At 50.3% G+C, this 19801-nt stretch overlaps 1 protein-coding gene across 1 annotated transcript; it reads right to left on the reverse strand.

Annotated features, from left to right (window-relative positions):
• Window positions 1–1050: 1050 nt before the first annotated feature.
• On the reverse strand, window positions 1051–14107 carry ERGIC3 (ERGIC and golgi 3). The gene is made up of 13 exons (XM_081256266.1): window positions 13947–14107; window positions 13740–13810; window positions 13546–13633; window positions 13210–13329; window positions 9264–9357; window positions 8254–8419; window positions 8072–8129; window positions 3497–3528; window positions 2608–2704; window positions 2467–2531; window positions 1617–1753; window positions 1483–1538; window positions 1051–1276 (listed from the first exon to the last, which is right to left on the reverse strand). The coding sequence occupies exons 1-13, from the start codon at window positions 14032–14034 to the stop codon at window positions 1197–1199; spliced, it is 1152 nt and encodes a 383-aa protein (XP_081112392.1). The 5' UTR covers window positions 14035–14107; the 3' UTR covers window positions 1051–1196.
• Between the last annotated feature and the right edge of the window lie 5694 nt (window positions 14108–19801).

Here is a 19801-nt window from a genome sequence, read left to right on the forward strand (position 1 = left end):
GCTGATTGGGGCCCTCCCCTGGGGCTTAGGGTGGGAGATCAGCCCTCTTCTCAAATCACACAAGCTGACAGTGGGCAGGGAGGTTCCCAGAGGAAACCCAGGATACCGTTAACAAGGGGGAATGGTTCCCAGGTGACCAAAAACACAAGGCTCACTACAGCTGACAATATCACCCGCAATTCATAAATGAGACAAGGGCCCACCAATAACACGTCCAAGGTCACAGCTCGTAAGTGGCCACATCAGAGCTGGGTCTCACGTCCGGCTGCCTCCAGAAGTTTTGCTGTCATTGCCCTACTCTGCTTTCTGTCCTCCGCTTCTCCCCCCACTACTGTCTTACACTGAAACTCCCTGAGAAATGAATGGCTGAACTGACCAGCTACTAATGTCCCTGGTTCCCTGGGCTGTGCAGTGGTGAGGTCTCAGGGCCAGTTCCCCACACATCTTAAGGGCTGTAATGGGAAGGCCTGACTAGGTCCAGAGCCAGAGTCTGATGCTAGCCCTGCTCCAGAATGGCCACCACTACCTTCCCTCCCCATTTTTCAGTTGTGTCCACCCAGGAAATTGCAAAGGACCTGGCTGTACCCCTCTGGGCACCAGGAGCCAGCAGGCGCTTGGCACGTCGCAGGGTCAATGAGCAGGAGGGGATCAGGTGACTGAGCCCAGGGTGGCAGGGTGGGGCCCCAGCTTTAGCCACCACTGAGGTGGCAATCCCCAGCCTGCAGCCAGGGCCGATTACCAGTGGGGTCGCAAACTCACAAGGCTGGGGGCCAGGATGACTCCACGAAGCTCATCCTGGACAGGTCCATCTAAGCCCTGGGGCTGAACCCAAAAGGCCTGAAGGCCACGGTGGGAGGGACTGATGATGGGGCTGTGGAGTGAACATCAGTCTGGTTTGAATCAAGTCCTATTAAGCAGGGGACGTCCACGTGGGGCTCCCAGAGGCTCCTGGCTCTGATCAGTCAGTCCTGACTGCCTTCAATAAGTGGCTGTGATGAGGGTTGTTCCCACGCTCCAGCCAGACCCAAGAACCACACAGAGACCAGCGAGTACTATCACAATCGATAGATTTACCAACCTGGGGCTGCGACTGACTCTTTGCAGACGGGGTGTGCGGGGTGGGTGGGGTAAGAGGCTGGGAAAATGACCACAAGGCCAAAGAAAAACAGACTTGTTGTGGGGGAAGGGACGGACAACTATGTTGTCTTCCCTAGATCAATTTTCTTCTGGATGGCTCGAGCCGAGTGGTAGATGAGAGAGTCGATGAGTCCGGCCACTGGGGAGAGAGACGAGGGCTGGCACTGGCCCAGGCGGGCTCTTGGCTTGACCTCCGGGCCTTGTCACCTGACTGGCCAGGCCAGCATCGCCCCCCTTGGCCCTTGAAGTGCCCCTCCTCCCTCAACCAAAACCTAGTCGGGGGAGTCAAGCTTTACACTCCCCACCACGCCCTGAACCCCAGAGAGACACCCTCGAGCTTCTAACCTGTGAACATGCCCCCGATGATGGCGCACACGCCTGTCAGGAAGTGTGTGAAGGACCTGGCAGAGGGGCGGGGGAGGGTCAGCAGGCACCCCGCTCCCTGCCGGCCTAGGCCCCTCCCTTTCCCCCGCCCTCACCTGTGCTTCTCCGTCAGCTTCACCATCATGGGCGAGAGCTCGTACAGCACGAAGACTCCAGGAAGCCCCTGATCGCCCATCAGCCCATTGGCGACCTTCTCATGTCTGGTCACAGAGAACTGATTTGTCCTCAGCACCTGGGATGGGAGGAGAGCCTGGGCCAGGGCCGGGTCTATGACCTGGCTCCCAACCCTGCCGCCCCACCCCTGCTCCTACCCCTGGTGTTGCAGTGCCTTGACTGTGTGGGGGAGAAAACGAGGCCCCACGTTGGAAGCAAACACTGCAAGGCCTGGGGACCACCTAGATGCCCTCTCCCAGCCTGACCATCCCAGCTTCCCCTCCAGTCACCAGCTCTTTCCAGTTTCTCAATCCCAGCTACGTTTGGTGGACCCTCTCAATGGGGGTCCAGGGGTGAGAAGCAACTCTCCAAGGCTGTATCACAAGCTTCTGGAGAGGTTGGGCCTGACTTCCTCTCTGCTCAGTCCCTTGCACTCTACCAGTCTGCGGAGATGCTGCTCCACAGGCCACAGCAGAGACGGGAGGAAGGGGCACGGGAAGGTTGACCTTGCTAGCTCCCGCTCAGGGCAGATAACGGGGGACAGTGAGGCAGACAGAGAGTGGGCACGGGAGGAGTGGATGGAGGCACTTTGGGCAAGTAGGAAAAGCGCTTTGAAATCTGACAGCCTGGGGCCTGAGCTCTGGCTGTGAGGGCAAATCACCTACCCTCTCTGAGCCTCAGCTTGTCACCCATCATATGGGGATAAGAGCAGGACTCCGCTTCCCAGCTTGAAGGAACTCAAGTGCCTGGTGCCAAGAGGGTGCCCGGATGTCTGAGCTCCCTCAGACTCACCTCCCCATCTACCTTCATGTACACCGTGGGCACCACCTTCACAAAGTACTGGAACATCATGGAGGCTGCAGGGAGAAGAGGGCACTGGGCGTGGGTGCAGGCAGGGCTTGGGTAGCTGGGGGCTACCTCCCGGGCTGGTACCTTGGGGTGCAGTGACGTTGGTGTGGTCCAGGGGGTTCACAATGCCCGGGTAGTCCTCCCCGAATGACAGGTGCTGGATGTAGTGGGTCATGTTGATCTGCAAAGCAACACCAGCTCCTGGGTCTCAGAGCAACTCGAGGCCCCGACAGGCCCCTCCCTCTCAAAGGCTCTTCAGACAGGAGCAGACAGGGGCACCTGGGTCTGGGGAGTGGGTGTGTGGAGATGGGCCAAGGGCTGGGCCCTGCCTAGGAGAACCTGCTTGAGACAGGCACCCCCACCCCACCTAGGAACTCCTTCCTCAGGGTCTGGGGGCTCCTGGGGCTCCAGAGTTTGAGGCTCTGGCTGCACCCACCCATTAGCCAAGCACAGACTGGACATGGGCCCTGTGTGGCAGGTGCTGGCTTTGCCTGGAGGCACCCCAGATCTCCCAGCTCCGGCTGCTGTCCTGCTCCCGTCTAGATCAAACTTAGCCACTAGAGGGATCTTTTAAAAAAGTGCAAATCTGATTATGTCATAACCCTGCTTAAGGTAAGCCAACAGCCTCCCAACTGCTTGGGAGAAAGTCCAGAAAGTCCCCCGGCCGGCCTGCCAACCCTCCAGCCTCATCCTCACCCAACCACATGGCCCTGTTGTTCCTTAGAAGTGCCCCAACCCTCCTGACCTCACCCCAAGGCTCCCTCTTCCCGGATGCTCTTGTCCAAGCCCATCCCCTGTCTCCAGCCCACGCGGATCTCAGTTCAAAAGTCACCGCCAGTACCCTCGGACCGCACCCCCTGTCAGAACATGGTTTATTTTTCTATATCTGCTCCCCACCCCAGGATGCCTCTACAGAGAATGAAGGCAGCAGCATGCTTCCACCCGCCCTCCACGGTTTCTACCTGGTACGTACATTGTCGAGGCCGAAGCTCTGCAGGTCGTGGACTAGGAGAGAAGGGAGAAGATGTCAGCAGGCAGAGCAGGCTCCCCACACCCTCGCCTGGGCCTCCTCACTCCTCCCTCTGGACTGTGACCCGCCTGGCTCGTCCTCTACCCCTCATTCACTCACCAGTCTGGCCCTGCTTGAGGTCAGCCAGAGGGCCTGCTGCAGGCCTGCGTGAGAGTCCATGCCCTCCACAGGCCCCACTTCCTCCCTCACATACACAGGGAGCCCTTCACGGGCATCACTCCAGGCCTTTGCTCCCACCAAGGCCCTGCCTGCATCTCAGGAAAGAAAACCCACTGACTCAGGTTTAACGAGAGCCGATGGCCAATCACTGAACCGCAGAGTGAGGTGGGACCTGAGAATGTGGTCCAAGCTCTTTCCCTGCCTCCTCTGCCCTCACCCTCAACCCACCAAAGGAAATCCCACAGGCAACCTGCACCCTCTGTTCCAGAACCAGCTCTTCCTGCCCTCTAACCCTGATCCCTCCCTGCTACAAGGCACCCCACCTAAAAGATACATCCCACTGCTTTTTATAGTCACCGGGCAGCCATCCCGTCCATCCACACCTCCGCCCATCCTGGGAGGGCAGGCTGCCCCAGAAATGGGGGCTTGGCCTCCCTGGGAGGGCAGGGCCACTTACTCTCCACAGCATGTACTGCAGCATGGGGGAGGGAAGAAGAGAGAAGGGAGGAAGAGAAAAAAGATTCAGAGCTTCACAACAAGAACTACGAGAATTACGGACCAAGATATGTGGTAGAAGGGAAGACTGGATATTCCTGCCTCAGCAGCAGGGTCTGGACTCAGCTAACAAGCCTCCTCCTGGTCCCCTTCCCAAAGGAGCCCTCCCCTGGCCAGAGAAGAGGGCAAGGGGGCTTGGGGGCAGAAGTATGGTGGCCTAGGAAGAACAAAAGACCTAGAGCCCAGAGTCACTTTCCTAGCTGTGTGACCTTGGGCAAATCACTTGTCCTCTCTGAGCCTTGGTGTTCCCCTCTGCACAGGGCTGTCCTGAGGACCAGGCAGGACCTAAGATGGGAAAGTACTTGGTAAACTTTACAATCTTCCCCTTTTCTCCCCCAATCAACATAATGTCAGAAACTAGCTCCCAGGCCTTCAATTCAGCCTCTGGCCTCAGGCAGCTGTAGTTCTGTGTTTCGAACATCCTTCTAGGATATGGAGTGCCTTTTGCCCTGGGCTCCCTGACTATGACAACAGCCCAGACAGAGAAGCAGAGACGCACCACCTGCAGGCCCTGCGCCCACAGCTCCACGCTGATCGTCTTCCTAATCCCAGTGAGACCACCCTTCCCCGGCCCCCTCCAGATCCACCTGCCTCTCCAACACTCAGATCCTCTCCAACACTCAGCCTCATCCCCGACTGCCTTAAAGACCAGCAGGGCCATCTCCATCAGGCCTGTTACTCCTGCTGTCCTTCGTCACCGGGCAGCTCACACTGCCAGGTCATCTCTCATCCCCTGGACTCTTGTCACCATGTAGCTCTGTACGTCCCCTTAGTATAATCCCGACTCCCATCCCTCCCAGACCCTTCCACGTGCCCTGTTACTCATCAGCAAAACCTCGACATCTTCAATCTCCAAACCTTCCCTCCACCTTGTGCTCTGGCGGCAGCCCAGCTCTCCCCTGAGGGCACTATTTCCCTTGCAGACCCCAAGCAGTGACTGTTTCTCTCCCACACCCGTCCTCCTCCTTGGCCTTAAGAGAGGTCCTCCTTGCTCCTTAATGCCATTTCCAGATCACTGTCCCTTGATCTTCCCTAGAAGTCTCCAGGTCTGCAGCTCCTGGAACACTATACCACCTCCCATCCCCATCTGTTTGCCGGAGATCCACACAGAACTGCCGGCCAGTCCTCCCATGCCGGTTCTCAAGAGTTTTAGCCACTGTCACGCTCTCCCATACGATGGTCCTGTCACAATTCCTGCCAACCTACCCATACCTGTGTAGATCTTCCCTTCCTCCTGTTGCCAAGTTGGGGCTTTCTACCCCTCTAAGGCACTACATTCTGTCTTCCTTTTCCTTCTCAAGGACTTCACTCCAGTAAATGTCTCTCTCATCTCCGGAGCATCGCTTCTGCTCTCTTCAGTAGGTAACTTCCAACAGTATATTAACACACTGCTACATCACACATCTTACAAAACCCCCCTTGACTCCACATTCCCCTCCAGCCACAGCCCACTCTCTCCCTTCCCTTTAGAACAAACCCCACAAGCTCTGCCTCTGCTCACTGGCTCCAACTCCTCTCCCACTCCCTCCTGAACCACTCCGTGGTGCTCCCTGGCACTCCACCCGAACGGCTCTGTTAAGGTCACGATGACCACTGCCACATTATATACCCAATGGTCGTTGTACTTGATGTCCAGAAGCATCTGATATGGTTTTGGAAACACTTTCACCCCCTAGCTTTCAGGATGCCTGGTTCACACTCTCATTTCCTCGGTGTTTCTTAGCAGTCTCCTCTGCTGCTTCCTCCTGATGCCCTGTCCTCTAATGCTGGGGCCCGGCGCTTAGGCTCCTGAGCTCTCCTGTTCTCCATCTACCCTCACCTCCACCCAGAAGGTGATTCATTCAGTCCCATGGTTTTAATACACTGAGGACTCCAACATTTGTATCTCTAGGCCAGACCTCTCCCCTAAACTCCAGACTTGAATGGCCAACTTCTTACTTGACATCTGAGGTGTCTAAAAGGACACCCACATCCCATTGGTCCGAACATGTTGAAAGTGGCTTTATGCCCCACACTCCAACCATCTAAGCCTGTTCCTCTGAGTCATCCCCCATCACTAAATGGTAACTTCATCCTTCTCGCTACTCAAGTAGAAAACTTCGGAGTCATCTTGACTCCTCTTTCCCTCACCTTCGCATCCATCAGCAGCTCCACCTTCAAAATACCCGCAGTCACTTCTCACCACATCTACCACCACTCTGGCCCTGCCCCCATCACCTGGTGCCTGAACCCATCGCCATAACAGCCTCCTGATCGGCCTCTCTGCCTCTGTCCTCCTCCGCCACACCCCCCATCCGGGCCCCCCATCTTCTCCACAGAGCAGAGGGCTGCCTGTCTTTTCAAAGTTAAGTCAGATCACGTGCCTCTTCTTCAGAGCCCCACGACAACCTTCCATCTCATGCAAAGCAGCAGCCCGAGTCCCTGCAGTGCCCTCCTGGGCCCATTACCTCACGTGTCTTACTGCTAACCACGCAGCTCGGCTAACTGTGCTGCGGCCACCCTCACTTCCTCACTGTGCCCTGAGTTCACCAAGCACATTCCTGCCTTAGGGACTTGCATTTGCTATTCTCTCTGCTTGAAACACCTCACCCCGGTCATCCACATGGCCAGTCCCTTCACTTTCTTCAGGTCTTCACTCAAATGTCATCCATCAGAGTCTTCCCCTGACCACCCGATATGGAATGGTACTCACACACTGTCTCACCCAACCTCTCGGCCCCATCATCCTTATCCTGCCTTTTTTGGGTTTGAGTTACTTAATAGCAGCTGATATACCATATATTTTACATACTTGTTTATTGTCTGTTTCTTTACTAGAATGTTCTGAGGGCAGGGACTATTTCTTTCATTAAAAAAAATTTTTTTTGGCTGCGTTGGGTCTTTCTTGCTGCGTGTGGGCTTTCTCTAGTTGTGGTGAGCGGGGGCTACTCTTCATTGCGGTGCACAGCCTTCTCATTGCGGTGGCTTCTCCTGTTGCGGAGCACAGGCTCCAGGCGCACGGGCTTCAGTAGTTGTGGCTCCCGGGCTCTAGAGCGCAGGCTCAGTATTTGTGGCGCGTGGGCTTAGTTGCTCCGCGGCATGTGGGATCTTCCTGGACCAGGGATCAAACCTGTGTCGCCTGCATTGGCAGGTGGATTCTTAACCACTGTGCCACCAGGGAAGTCCCAGGGACTTTGTTTTGATCACTGCTGTATCCTTAGCACCTAGACTAGCACATGGCACACAACAGGTGATTACTAAATATCTAGTGAATGTACGAATGAATAAATGAATGAGAATAAATCTCATTTAGTCATGCTTGTGAACAACCCTGTAAGGTAGGCACTATTTCAGGCCCATTTTATAGAAGAAGAAATTGAGTAGGGCTCAATATGTCCTAAATACGACACAGCGTGGGAGAGGCAGAACCTGGGTTCCAAACCAGCTCTGCTTCCCCCAAAGCCTCACACACAGGTCATCTGATACTGGGGGCTACCATTTAAATAAGTACCTACCACAAGCCAGGCTCTGTGCTATCATCTTTAACCTGCCCAAACAGCATAGGAGATGAGTACTATCATCCCCACTTTAAAAAGGAGGAAACTGAAGCTCAGAAAGTTAAGACAGCCTGTAAGGTCTAAAACTGAAATCTGAAGCCAGGCAGTCTGGCTCCTCGGCCTGTGCTCTTAACTGTTTACCAACTGCTGCCCTGGGTTCAGGGTCTACTCTGGGCCAAAGACAAAAGAGAAGCAGGCAGCCGAAGGGGCACTCAAACTCGCCAGGTGTCCAGGGGCTAAAGCTCCCAGCTGATGTCGGGTCACTTACCGTGCACGTGGGACTGCTGGAAGCTCTTCCCGGGGGCAAAGTGGAAGTTTCCCGCCACCTGTAGGGGAGACGCCCTCTCATTCTCCAGCCGTCTCCTCCCTTCCCTTTGTCCCCTGGATTCACAGTGGAGTGGGGCCCACCACAGCCCAGCTGGCCCTGTGCCGCCTCGGCTCCTCCTGTACCTTGTTGACTTCCAAGAAGCCGTACACCTGGCAGCCTTCATTCTTCTGCTCCTGCATCTTCTGGCTGAAGCCCTCTCGCCGGCACTGCTCAATAGTGTCTGGGTTCTTGAAGGCCCAGCCTCGACGGCGATATGCCTCCCGCACATCCTCACAGGAGTTACAGCACCTGTGGGAGGGGAGGTGCAGGGGGAGAATGTCAAAGAGGCACAGAAACAGTGCCGGCACCTTGGGAAATAAAGCAGTTCTGCCCACTAATGAAGCCTCTGCCAGCCTCATCCCTGACCATCCAGTGTTCTCAAAGTATGTTTCCTCAGCGGCAGCAGGACTGTTAAAAATACATATTCGCATTTTCTTTGGGGTGATGAAAAGTTTTAGACCAGATTGTGGTGACGGCTGCACAATGCTATGAACGTAGTTAATGCCACTGGATTGCACATATGAAAATGGTTACAATGGTAAATTTTATGTCATATATATTTTACCTAAAAAATTTTTTTAAAAAATACATATTCCCAGGCCCTGCCCTAGACCTGGTGAATCAGCCTCTCACGGGTCAGGGCCTGAGAAACAAACCAGCAGTTACCATATATGGAAGGAAGCCTTAATTAATAACCTGGGCTGGGCCCTCCATCCCGCTGCTTTACATACATATTCCTTATGTGACTCTTATGAGAAAGGTGCCATTATGGTCCCCCTTCACAAGAGAGGGTTATGTAGCTTGGCCCAAGGAGGACCCATGGGTAGAACCCAGGCAGCTGGACTCCAGAGACTGCCTGTGAACCAGAGCAAGGACCACTTCAACCTCGTCCCCAGCTCTGCAGCCCCCAGGTAGGGCCTGGCCACAGAGCCTCAGTCGCCTGCACCAGGATCAGGGACCAAGGCATGCAGCCTGTCCTGTCCTGTCTAAATTCTTGGTCTAACCCACAGAGTCCAACAAAGGCTGAGAATGACTGACAAAAAGCACCTGATGGGGGCCCTGCTCCCCACCCCCCACTCCGACCCTGGCTCACTTGATGTCTTCCGTCTCGGCACCATAGCAGCTCTCACAGCGATTAGGGTCCAGGGAATCAGGGTCAAACACCTTCATCTCAACTTTCCCGAGCTCTAAGGGGAGGGCAGAGGCAGGGGCATCAGCTGGGGGCAGGCACAGTGAACTCTATACCCCTAACCCTGGCATGGGCCCTTTGGGTTAATAAACATTATAACAGCTAATATTTACATCATGTATACTATGTGTCAGGCACTAAGCATTTCTACACATATATTATTTCTTTTAACAATGGTAATAGTAGTAAAACAATAACAGTGAATACTAAATATTAGCTGAGTACAGGTCGCTGTACTTTACATATATTGTCTCTTTTCAACCGCACAATGACTGTGAAGGTGGAGGTTATTATCCCCATAGTACTTGAGAAGATGCTGAGGCTCAGAGATGAAAAGTGATTTCGCCCAATGCAACACAGTAAGTGGCAGATTTCAGCTCTAAATCCAAAGTGTAAGCCCTTAACCATGGTGCTTGTCCTCAGACTGCTCTCTCTGCACCTGGCTCCCTGCCTTTAACTACCTCAACATAACGGGCGATTTCAATATTCAATACCCTGATCTCCTGTCCTCCAATAATCTTTCTGTTTTTGTCATCCAACCTCAGCCACGCATTTCCATACTCAGTTATTACCAGTTACCACAAACCTTCCAAAATTCAATTTCAAGTATCCCAATCTTCAATCTTATCCTCATTTTCCCACATCACTCTCTCTGGTACCCAGAATCTACCAATTCTTTGACACCACTGACACTATCACCCCTTCACATCGTCACTTCCCTCCGTGTTTAAATTTTATGGTCCAAATGAGGAATGAACAGTCTCTTCAATAAATGGTGCCGGGAAAACTGGATATTCACATACAAAAGATTGAAATTATATTCCTGTTTTACACCACTCACAAAAATTAACTCCAAGTGGATTAAAGAGTTAAATGTAAGACTTGATACCATAAAACTCCTAGAAGAAAACACAGGGAAAGAACTCCTTGATATTGGTCTTGGCAATGGTTTTTTGGATATGACACCAAAAGCACAGGCAACAAAAGTAAAAGTAAGTGCAACTACATCAAAGTAAATAGCTTCTGCACAGCAAAGAAACAATTAACAAAATGAAAAGACAACCTATGGAATGGGAGAAATATTTGCAAATGATATATCTGATAAGGGGTTGATATCTAAAACATGTAAGGAACTCATATAACTCAATAGCAAAAAAATCAATTTATTCAATTAAAAATGGGCAGAGGACTTGAATAGACATTTTTCAAAAGAAGACATATAGGTGGTCAACAGGAACATGAAAAGGAGCTTAACAACACTAATCATCAGAGAAATGCAAATGAAAACCACAAGGTATCACCTCACACCTGTTAGAATATCTATTATTAGAAAAAACAAAAACAAAAATGAAGTAAGTATTGATGAGAAAGTGGAGAAAAGGGAACCCTTGTGCACTGTTGGTGGGAGTGTAAATTGGTACAGCCGTTACGGAAAACAATATGGAAGTTCCTCAAAAAATTAAAAATAGAACTACCATTTGTTCCAGCACTCCCATTTCTGGGTATATATACAAACAAAAAAGAAAAGAAAAGAAAAGAAATCAGTATCTTGAAGAGATATCTGTAGTCCCATGTTTATTGCACCATTATTCACAACAACCAAGACATGAAAACAACCTAAGTGTCCCTCAGCAGATGAACGGATAAGGAAAAGGTGGTTTGTTTGTGTGTGTGTGTGTGTATGTGTATATGGTGTGTATATATATATATATATGGTGTGTATATATATAATGAATATTACATATATCATATATATTAGAATATTTTATATATATCATATACATATATTGGAATATTATTCAGCCATTAAAAAGAAGGAAATCCTACCATTTGCAACAACATGGATAAAACTTGTGGCCATTATATTAAGGGAAATAAGTCAGATAGAGAAAGACAAATACTGTATGATCTCATTTATATGTAGAATCTAAAAAAAACAAATTCATAGAAACAGAGAGTAGACAGGTGGCTGGCAGGGGCTGGGGGGTAGGGGAAATGGGGAAATGTTGGTCAAAGGGTATAGACTTTCACTTATAAGATGAATAAGTTCTAGGGATCTAATGTACAGCATGGTGACTACAGTTAACAATATTGTACTGTATACTTGAAAGTTGCTGAGAGTACATCTTAAATGTTCTCACCACATACACAAAAAAGGTAACTGTGAGGTAATGGATGTGTTAGCGAACCCTATTGTGGTAATCACCTTACAACAAATATGTATGTTAAATCATCATGTTGTATACCTTAAACTTACACGATGGTATATTTCAATTATATCTCTACAAGGCTGGAAAATAAATTCTCTGGTCCACTGCTGCAATTATTCTCTTGCACATAATCACAAGTCATTTGTTCCTCTCTCCCTTTGTCGTACAAGTCTAGCAAAACTCAAATCCTAGTTGAGTTCAACTCCCTGTGCCTACTTCTTGCCTGTGCCTCCCTTAAGACTGCCTGGCAATCCAACTTCCTTTCAATAATCAGTTCACTATCCCATTCCCCACAATGACTAATTTCTATCTTTTCCCTTTTCCTTGGGCTTCCAAAATCCCTTCCCCTTTCTCCACTCTTAGCTAATGACTTTGCTTTCAATTTCCACTAAAAAAAGAGAAGCAACAGAACCTCACTTAATCTCAACACCAAACCTACCAACCCGCACGCACTCTCTTCCAGCCTCCACCCCACTTCTCCACTCTGTCTCACAGCAAGACTCCTGGAAGGGTCATCTATACTTGATGTCTCCACTTCCTTTTCTACTCTTTGGTTAGATTTTCATCCCCAATAGTATCAAAACTAATCCTTTCGGTCTCCAGTGACCTCCGTGTTGCCAACTGCAATGGTCAGAACAGCCCAACCAAGTCACTCCTGAATTCCTGACCCATAGAAACTGAAAAAAAAAAAAAAAAAAAAGTTTGTTGTGTTAAGTCACTAACTTTTGGGGTTACTTGTTACACAGTACTGGATATATATTCCCCCACCTCTCCCACCTACCCACACAAATCCTCTTCCTCCTTTCTGATTGTCAAGTCATGCATTTCCTCAGACCAAAGCCTTGGAATCAACCTTGACCACACACAAAATCCTACAGACAATTCTATTGGTTTTACTGGTGTTCAACATATATTTGTTGAACAAATAAATGATAAAGCTCACCAATAGAGGAATCCCTAAGGTGTGAAAAATCATAGATTTCAGGAAGGTTTTGTTATGGAGGGAAACTGACTTAATGGAGGCATTGGGAGGACACCCAGAGAGAAGAAAGGAAGCTAAAAGTGAACAGACACTCTGTACTAGGCATTGTACACATATTACTTCATTTGGTCCTACAGTTCCACGTGGTGGGTACAACTGTTTATCACCACTTAATAGCTGAGGCCACAGACGGCAAGAGACGAAGCTACATCCGAACGCAGGCAATCTAACTCAAGAACAGACTCAACCTTAAGCCATCCTTCATTCCAAGAGGAAAGAGCATTCAGGGCTGAAGTCAGTCTATGGGACAGGGAAGCAACACCCACAGAAGCGTGGGTCCACCTAGAGGAGTTCTGCCAAGGCAACAGCACATAGGACCCATCCTCAAACTTCTGTTACTCAGACCACAACAGGCAGGGATTGGGGACCTCTGAGAATGACAGCCCTGAAGAGTACTCTTCTCAATACTAGGCTAGAAAACTGGATTTCAGCCCACTCTGATTCTTAATGGCTGGGGGACCCTAGGCAAGCCACTTGACTTCTCTGGGTCCTAGATATTTCATTTGTCACTGGGCCGGTCACAGCCCACTTGCCAGAAGGTAGTGCTTGGGCTTGTCCAGCTCTGGGATTTGAGATCTGGTCTCTTCCCCCCAGTTACCATGACGTTCCGCCTCTGAGCTCACGGGAAAGCCATCCTTATCTAGCCGTTTTTTGAACAGGTTGTGTTCCACATCCAGCTGCTGCTCCCCAGCCACATCCATGGCATCAATGCTCAGATCTGGAAGCAGGAAATCAGGGTAAGGTACTGGGAACCTAAGGGCAAGGGAATCTGGGTTTTGGAGGGTAATGGGGATGCTGGGCTTGTCTTGGGGCAGCAGTGGATTAGGGGAAGGAGGTTGTCCTGGAGTCCAGAACATAAGGCTGGAGGTGTGAACCTGGAAGCCGACCTGAGAACCCTGGGACTTGCAACTCCCACCCATGGTGAGGTACTCACAGGCACACGGCATGTGTGGAAAAAGCACATTGATGTTGATCTTCAGTTTGTCTCCCCGTGACTTGTCCACGTAGAGTTCAGGATGCACCTGGGGCAGGACGACCTCAGTAAGATTTGGCCCCAAGCCTCTTTTTCCCCATTCCCATCCCTCTAGAACGCCAAGCCCCACCCACGTACTAGGCCCCGCCCCTTACCTCAGTGGTGAGGTAATACTGCAGCTCGGACAGGAACAGTAGCAGCATGAGAAGGCCACTGACAATGGTCACTGCGGGCAGGGAGCGAGGGTCAGGAGGGCCTCTGTTCCTCTTCCTCAGCCCCTGGCAGGCCGGGCAGGTTCCAGGCGCCCCAGCCAACCTCTAGGACACCCCACTCCCCGCCACCCCGACCCCGCCACGGCCTACCCGTGGCGCCCCCGCAGGTCTTGACCCGGAAGTCCTCCAGAGTCTTGGGGTAGGCATCGAACTGCTTCAGCTTCCCCAGCGCCTCCATGGGCACCAGCCGGAAAAAGGACGCCAACCTGCCCTCCCGCCTGCCCGCCCCTGCAGCCTCCCGCTTCCGGCCGAGCTTGAGCCACGCCCCCTCTCTGCACGCAGGCGCAGCAATGCGTACGCTTGGCCCCACCCTTCGCCCGTGTTCTCTCTCAGGCCGCCCCGCCCACCCGTGCTGTTGGCACTACAGTCTAGCGGCTAAGGAGGGCTCCAGCGGTAAGCGAGCGGGGGAAGGCGGGGTGGGGGGTAGGTCTTCTGCGGAACAGGGTCCCCGGAGGAGGACTCCGCCGGGTAGACACAGTAATAGCAGCATTCGCTTGCCTTGCGTCAGGAACTGCGCCTCGAGTTTCACATGAGACTCTTGGAACAACTTGGAAGCTCCTAGAACAGTGGTTTTCAGTCTCCCCGAGCAGCAGCCCCATTATCACCTGGAATTGGTTAGAAATGCAAGTTATCGTACCCCGACACAAACCTGATGAATCAGAAACTCTAGGAATGGCTCCCAGGTGATTCCCTGCAGTTACAGCTTGAGAATCACCTCTGTAAAGTAGGTGTGATTTTTTTTTTTTTTTTTTTTTTTTTTGCGGTACGCGGGCCTGTCACTGTTGTGGCCTCTCCCATTGCGGAGCACAGGCTCCGGACGCGCAGGCTCAGCAGCCATGGCTCACGGGCCCAGCCGCTCCGCGGCATGTGGGATATTTCCGGACCGGGGCACGAACCCATGTCCCCTGCATCGGCAGGCGGACTCTCAACCACTGCGCCACCAGGGAAGCCCAGGTGTGACTTTTATATCCATTTTCTGAAGGAGAAACTGTGGCCTGGAGAAGCTAAGTAACTTGCCCTAGATCACAGGAATTAATGGCAGGGCCTGATTCCAACCCATTTCTTCTGGACCTCAAAGTACTCTGGGAGCCAGGGCCTCTGGGGTTGATTTTACCGAAACAGCCTGAGCACGGCTAGTGGAGGTGCGCGGCTCAAATAATTTCAGTGGCATTAGACCAGAACTTTGATAAGAGGTGGTACAGGGGACTGTGGACAGAGTCCACAGAAGAAAATGACTGACACGTTGGGTCAGGGAAGGCTTCCAGGAAAAGGAGAAGGGACACAAGCTGGGTGCATTCTGGCAATCCGACTCAGGAGAAGCTGAGTCCCTGCTTCTGCCCGCAGGCTGCAGTTTGCTAGGAAGGGGAGAAGGAAAGGACTAATACGTATTAACTGAAAACTGACAACATGCCAACTGCTGTCCATTCTACATCAGAACGACCCTGGGAAGTCGGTGCTATTTTAAATCCCATTTTATAGATGAGGAAGCCAAGAGCTGGATTGACTTTGCCCAAAGTTGCAGGGGTAGTTAATGGGGCAAAGGTGGGGTTCAAGGCCTGGATTTTCTGCCTCCAGAGCCTGGATCTTTTCCACGCATTAGCTACCACCACCAAGTGCAGGAGAAGTCTATTCTCAGTTGGATGCCCAGGGACAATGTTGACAGAAATTGTCCTCTCCTCTCTGCCCTATGTCTCTGTCGATTCTGTGCCTATTCATGTTTAACTTCCAAGCCCTCCTTCCTCAGTGGGGCGCCATGCTAAGTGACTCACTCCTTCAACACATGTTTATCAAGCTCTTCCTATTTCCCAGGTCTCCCCTGTGTTATGGAATACCATGGTGAATGAAACAGATATGGTTTATATCTACTCTTGAGGATCTTTCAGTGGGGGTAGGGAGAGGTAAACAAAACAAACAAACAAAAAATATATATACCACTGAACTGTACACTTAAAAATGGTTAAAGTGGTAAATTTTATGTATATTTTACAATAAAAATATTTTGAAAAAAATAAAGTAATTAATTAATAAACTACCTAAAGGAGAATGTGCCTTGTACTGTGAAGGAAAAAGCAGAGAACTGTAATAGCGACAACAAGGGTGGGAGACTTTCTGCTTTAGGAATTGTAGAATTAGGTAGTCCTTCCCTTTATGGAGTCCTTTTAGTTGGCCATGACACAGAAGTCGCAGGAGACCAAGGTACTGACCAGCTGGAAACTTTGCTCCTCACAATGTCAGGCTTCCCCCTAATGCTTCAGCCCTCTCCCTCAAGGTGGGATCTTTTGGCCTTGGGAGCAGCTGGGGGCTGCACAGGAGTGCCTCACTCTGCACACAGGGCTGCAGGAAGAGGGGGGGTCACTGGTCACCTGTAGCTGTAGCCTACAAGCCTGACCAGAGAAGGGGAAGGTTTCAGGCCCTTTCATTAGTTCATTCTGCCCAGTCACAGCCTTCTTTCACCTTATGTGGGACACTGATAAATGAACTTTTCCTGAATCATTAAAGAAATAGGTATATCTGTAGGTGTTACATGTTCTCCTTCTCTTGGGAAAAATAGAGATCTCAGTGTATCTGGGTTGAAAACAATAGTTTCAGTGTAGAAACCCCACTGCTTCCCCTGAGAAGGAAGAATCATGACGCAGCTCTGTTAGGGGGTCTCAGGGCCTAATTAGGAGAGCTTCTTAGGGACTTCAATAATACAGGGGTCAGGGAAGGAGCCCCCAAATGAACGATATTTAAAATAAGACTGGAAGAAAGGGAAGGAACCAAGGAGGTGAAGTGCTGAGGGTACGAACAGGCGGGAGTAGTGTGTTCCAGATAGAGAAACTGGTCCTGGGGCAAGATGGAACTTGGAAAGTTCTGGGAACAGGAAAAAGCCAGAATGGCTGGAAAATGTGTGAGATGAGTGAGGATTTTGGATTTTATTCTGATGCAGTGGGATGCCATTAAGGATTCAAGTAGGAAATTAATTTAACATCTTTCCAGTTGCCGGGTGAAGAATGGATGAGGGATGGATAGAGCAGAAGCAGAGATACCAGTTAGGAAAGTATTGCAGGCTGTGGAAGGAAAACATTATAAGCCCCTCTTTAGAAAGCAGAAATATAATTCCTTCTATGAAAGGAACCAGTTTTTCTCTGTAAAATACTTTGCTGGCTGGATATGTTTCTTTTTTAAAATTTATTTATTTATTTTTGGCTGCGTTGGGTCTTCATTGCTGCGCGAGGGCTTTTCTCTAGTTGCAGCAAGCGGGGGCTACTCTTCGTTGTAGTGCGTGGGCTTCTCATTGCGGTGGCTTCTCTTGTTGCGGAGCACAGGCTCTAGGCGCGTGGGCTTCAGTAGTTGTGGTGCACAGGCTTAGTTGCTCCGCGGCATGTGGGATCTTCCTGGACCAGGGCTCGACCCTGTGTCCCTGCATTGGCAGGTGGATTCTTAACCACTGTGCCACCAGGGAAGCCCTGGATATGTTAAGCTAAGGCAGTGGTTCTCAAAGTGCAGCCTCTGGACCAGCAGCATCACCTGGGAACTTGTGAGAAATGCCAAAAACTGAATCAGAAACTCTGGGGATGAGGCTCAGCATTCTGTTTTTAATTAAGGCTTCCAGATAATCATGCTCAAGTTTGAGAAGCACTGGATTAAGAAGAGTCTCAGGCAAATACCTTTTATTCACACTATGATACAATCCATTCAAGGAAGAACCTTCTCTCAATGTTTGTAGAATGTCATTTAAGTCATTACATATATCATAAAACAATGATCAGTGAGAAAATTAATTATAATGGTTCTAGTTCCAGCAATATACAGACTTAATCCTGGGAGCCTTCCTGCTGTAAAACATCTTGAAATGCTGAGTAACAAGTATCCCTTTGAATGTATAGCTGAGTGGTGACAAAGGAAGAGAAATTCCCAGGGGTTAAAAGTGAAGGTGTTGAAAAAAAGCAGTAAATTTATGAGCTGGCTTTGTGGCTCTGGGGATGGGACAGGGAGGGGTGGCTAATGGAGCTAGTGTGTCAGTAATCTACAGGGTTGGCTTCCCTCCCCTCCCCTCCCCTCCCCTCCTCCCTCCCTCCCTCTCTCTCTCTCTCTCTTTTCTTTCTTTCTTTCTTCTTTCTCTTTCTTTCTTTCTTTCTCTTTCTTTTTTTTTTTAGCACGTAATAGTTATATTAACATAGATGTTTACAGTTTACAAAGCCCTTTCATGTAAATAATCTTGTTCCTTGGAGAGTAGTATGTGTTAGGACCTGTAATTTTTTTTTTTTTTTTTTTGGCTGTACGCGGGCCTCTCACTGTTGTGGCCTCTCCCGTTGCGGAGCACAGGCTCCAGACGCGCAGGCTCAGCGGCCATGGCTCACGGGCCCAGCCGCTCTGCGGCATGTGGGATCTTCCCGGACTGGGGCACGAACCCGTGTCCCCTGCATCGGCAGGCAGACTCCCAACCACTGCGCCACCAGGGAAGCCCTAGGAGCTATAATTTGGTAAGATGCTACATTAGTTTTAGGAAAGCTTTTGGAAGTGACTTTTTTTTGGAGTCAAGTAGATGGGAAAAAAAATGGTTTCACAAAGTATTTTTTAATCAATGTGGCCTGAACTGCCCCATGACCATATTGTACTTGCCTTATAATCATTGTCAAAATATTGGGCTGGCCAAAAAGTTTTTGGCCAACCCAATAGCTAAGGGTGGGGGTCTTCTTTGGGTATTGGATATTGATGCCTACATAGAGAGGAGATGACAGCCAGATGAGGCCTCAATAAAAAGATGGAGTCCTGACAGAGCTAGACCCATAGGAAAAGGTTAGTCTGGAAGAAAATTATCCACTCGTATAGGAAGAAAAAGAGAATGCTTGAGATTGTCTCAACCTGTGTCCTGGATAGGAACACAAGAGCACAGAAAAATTAAACATTGCTGTGACATCATAATCACAGGCCTGTCCTCACATTTGAGGTTTGGATTTATATTCTCTGCTTAGTCTGAAAGCTCCAAAGTGGAGAAATTAGCATAAAATTGAGGGTACCTGGCAGATGCAAACATGAAACTGCTCTGAGGGAACACACACAATTTAAGCCACATAACATTCTCAAGGATAAAACCCTGCTAAAAATGAGCACCTGGGCTTCCCTGGTGGCACAGTGGTTGGGAGTCCGCCTGCCAGTGCAGGGGACGTGGGTTCATGCCCCGGTCCGGGAGGATCTCACGTGCCACGGAGCGGCTGGGCCCGTGAGCCATGGCCACTGGGCCTGCGCGTCCGGAGCCTGTGCTCTGCGGCGGGAGAGGCTGCAGCGGTGAGAGACCCGCGTACAGAAAAAAAAAAAAAAAAAAAAAAAAAAAGAGCACTTGATCTAATGTTACAAACATATGAGGACACAATCCAGCATGATCAAGATTCACAGACAACATCATCAGCATGATTAGATGCTTATCAACTTGAGATCATAGAACTTTCAGATAAAAACTATAAAGCGGGCTTCCCTGGTGGTGCAGTGGTTAAGAGTCCGCCTGCCGATGCAGGGGACACGGGTTCGTGCCCCGGTCGGGGAGGATCCCACATGCCGCGGAGCGGCTGGGCCCGTAGGACATGGCCGCTGAGCCTGCGCGTCCGGAGCCTGTGCTCCACAGTGGGAGAGGCCACAGCAGTGAGAGGCCCACATACCGTAAAAAAAAAAAAAAAAAAAAAAAAAAAAAAAAAAAAAAAAAAAAACTATAAAGCAATAAGATTAGAGTGATTAAAGATATTTAAGAAACAATAAAGGGCTTCCCTGGTGGCGCAGTGATTGAGAGTCCGCCTGCCGATGCAGGGGACACGGGTTCGTGCCCCGGTCCGGGAAGATCCCACATGCCGTGGAGCAGCTGGGCCCGTGAGCCATGGCTACTGAGCCTGCTCGTCCAGAGCCTGTGCTCCGCAACGGGAGAGGCCACAACAGTGAGAGACCCGTGTACCGCAAAGAAAAAAAAAAAA

This window comes from Mesoplodon bidens (genome assembly GCF_964165515.1).
Source record: "Mesoplodon bidens genome assembly, chromosome: 15".
NCBI lineage: Eukaryota > Metazoa > Chordata > Mammalia > Artiodactyla > Ziphiidae > Mesoplodon > Mesoplodon bidens.

Excerpts from the sequence above, each read along its gene's own strand:
- ERGIC3 (XM_081256266.1), bottom strand. The coding sequence starts at position 14,034 with ATGGAGGCGCTGGGGAAGCTGAAGCAGTTCGATGCCTACCCCAAGACT. Across the intron at positions 13,634-13,739 it reads AGTATTACCTCACCACTGAG|GTGCATCCTGAACTCTACGT; the intron begins GTAAGGGGCGGG and ends GTCCTGCCCCAG. Across the intron at positions 1,754-2,466 it reads ACATGAAGGTAGATGGGGAG|GTGCTGAGGACAAATCAGTT; the intron begins GTGAGTCTGAGG and ends CTCCCATCCCAG.